The sequence below is a fragment of the Ctenocephalides felis genome, unplaced genomic scaffold (assembly GCF_003426905.1).
Source record: "Ctenocephalides felis isolate EL2017-DRISC unplaced genomic scaffold, ASM342690v1 CF-g0.4_SCAFFOLD_03484, whole genome shotgun sequence".
NCBI lineage: Eukaryota > Metazoa > Arthropoda > Insecta > Siphonaptera > Pulicidae > Ctenocephalides > Ctenocephalides felis.
In genome coordinates, this window is record NW_020539638.1 from 1 (window position 1) to 2,267 (window position 2,267).

Consider the following 2,267-nt stretch of genomic DNA (forward strand, 5'->3'; position numbering starts at 1 on the left):
AGTTAGTCCGGTTAATCGAGGTTCTACTGTAGTTCACATAATAATTTTTTAAGTTCCTAAAAAAATGTTTCAAAAGCAAAAATTTTATTTTCAGAATTAACAGTTGTAAATTTTATCTAAATAACTGAATCACAATTTTAGTTGATTAAGTCAATTTTTACACAATTCAGGATGCCTTGAACTTGCCTTAAAGCAAAATGACATTATCATCCAGTTTTTTATATACTAGTCATATTTTACTCTTTAGTTAACTCATATATTTATAGCATTATGAATTGAATCATTTCAACTATATTAAAATGAACTTTACAAATTTGGCATGCATACATAATATACTTAGTCAAAACAATACTTTTGATGTAACTACTATGTTCAAGCTAAGAGAAATTTATTAACAATGATTTAGTATTGTAATTTTACAATAAAAAATATAGTAAAGATATCAAATATTTGCATGAAATGAATTTAATTTGTAGTAAATTTCAATTGTAATTATAAATCACACTAACTTACCAATCAGTGACTTAATAACTTCCAAAATATTCTTTGGGGTTATTGTATCATTAATTTCTTGATTCAATTCTACTATCAGTTTAGCATAACCTTCACTTTCTTCACGATATAAATTGAATTTTCTTTGTTTGTAACTAAAAATATATTTCATGTCAAAAATGTAATAAAAAGTGATACATTTTATGTATGGTCATAAAAACTTACTATAATTTAGTTTTTATTTTTATAAATTTTGTATAGAATGTTCTAGATGTGCTCAAAATCCCAGCTTCATTTAATGTATCAATCTCTAGACGTTCTTTCAAGAGTTTGTCAGAGAGAAACTATAACAAAAATGTATATTACATTTATTATCTATATGAACATATAAAGTACTGGCGTGATATATGTTGTATAAAATGTATCAAAGCACAAAGGGTTAAATTGAACAATTTTAATAATAATCAGGAATAATTCCCTTATCATATTGTCTTTTTATGCTAACCTTTTCAGTATCTTTAGTAATTTGACAGAAAATCTGCCTTTCCTCTGGATCACTTAATGCTGTTTCTGCATCTAATATATTTAAAACATCCAAAATAATTGATGGTAAATCATTGTGCAAATGCTGAAAATAATAAAACAATGCAATATAAAGAAAAATATGCAAATAATATAATATAATGATGCTTACGCATAATTCACCAACTGCAGAACTAACTGCATCTCTCCTTATGGTGCCTTTGATGCCGTTTGAAAATAACTCATATATAGCTCGGCCCAAGCCAGTTAGTTTGCCAGATTTTGATAATAATGGTGTCCTAGCATTGTCTTTAATTGTAGCTTTACATTGTTTTAAACTGAAAAATATTATAAGAAATTAGAGAAAACATCATGCACCATCATTAAAGTATAACATAAAAAATAAACAAGCTTGCAAAAATATGTAAATGTACTAAAGTTCGACCTAATTGATTATTACTATTATACTTCGAGGCTTGATGTTATAACATATTTTATTTCGACACATTTTTCTGAAGCCTTCTGGTTTTTGGTTAGGTTAAATTTGCATAACCAAGACAAAAAATAATAATTAAAAGTGTCTTCACGACTGCTACTAACTCATTATATTATATCAATAACATTCTCTATATATTGTTACAATTTATAGAATAAACAACACTCACAATTCTGTTTTACCAGATCTCTCCCAAGTTTTCCATGTTTCACTATTTACGTTTATAGACATTTTTATAAGTGCTTTATGAACATAGTTGTTTTAAAACAACGTTTTAACTTTTCTGCCTTGCGATAATAACCTACAACGCTGTTTGTTAACTATAACTCTCACAAGTAATCAAACAAAATTTCGTACAAAGTGACAAAGTCAAATCGACTTGGAATAAGATACAAATGCCAGAATGCCAGAATCTAGTTTCCATAGAGTAATAGGTTGTTAAAAGCGCGTAGATAGGACATTGCGAAAGAAATTTCTAATATTAATTTGGCCGAAAAACTTTACACCTAAAATGATTTCGGCCATAATGCGGCTTTCAGTGGCGCTACATTTGAATAAAAGAGCTAAATAATTTAATTTGATTTTTAATCAAATAAATTAATTGAATTTAATATAATCGTCGTGAAAGGCAATATTTTTTGAAAAAATATTTTTAAAATACAGTGCATTAGAAAATTATATAAATTGTCAACTTTTATTTCAAGATTTTAATCTTTTTAATCTTTCGAGTAATCTCAGTTACTTTGGAAATTATAAA

At 26.4% G+C, this 2,267-nt stretch overlaps 1 protein-coding gene across 1 annotated transcript; it reads right to left on the minus strand.

Annotated features, from left to right (window-relative positions):
* Positions 1-513: 513 nt before the first annotated feature.
* Positions 514-1,865, minus strand: LOC113382504 (THO complex subunit 2-like; the record flags this gene model as incomplete). The annotated part of the gene is made up of 5 exons (XM_026620844.1): positions 1,680-1,865; positions 1,187-1,352; positions 998-1,120; positions 718-836; positions 514-647 (listed from the first exon to the last, which is right to left on the minus strand). Coding segments are annotated over exons 1-5 (604 nt in total), but the record flags the coding sequence as incomplete, so codon positions are not given.
* Between the last annotated feature and the right edge of the window lie 402 nt (positions 1,866-2,267).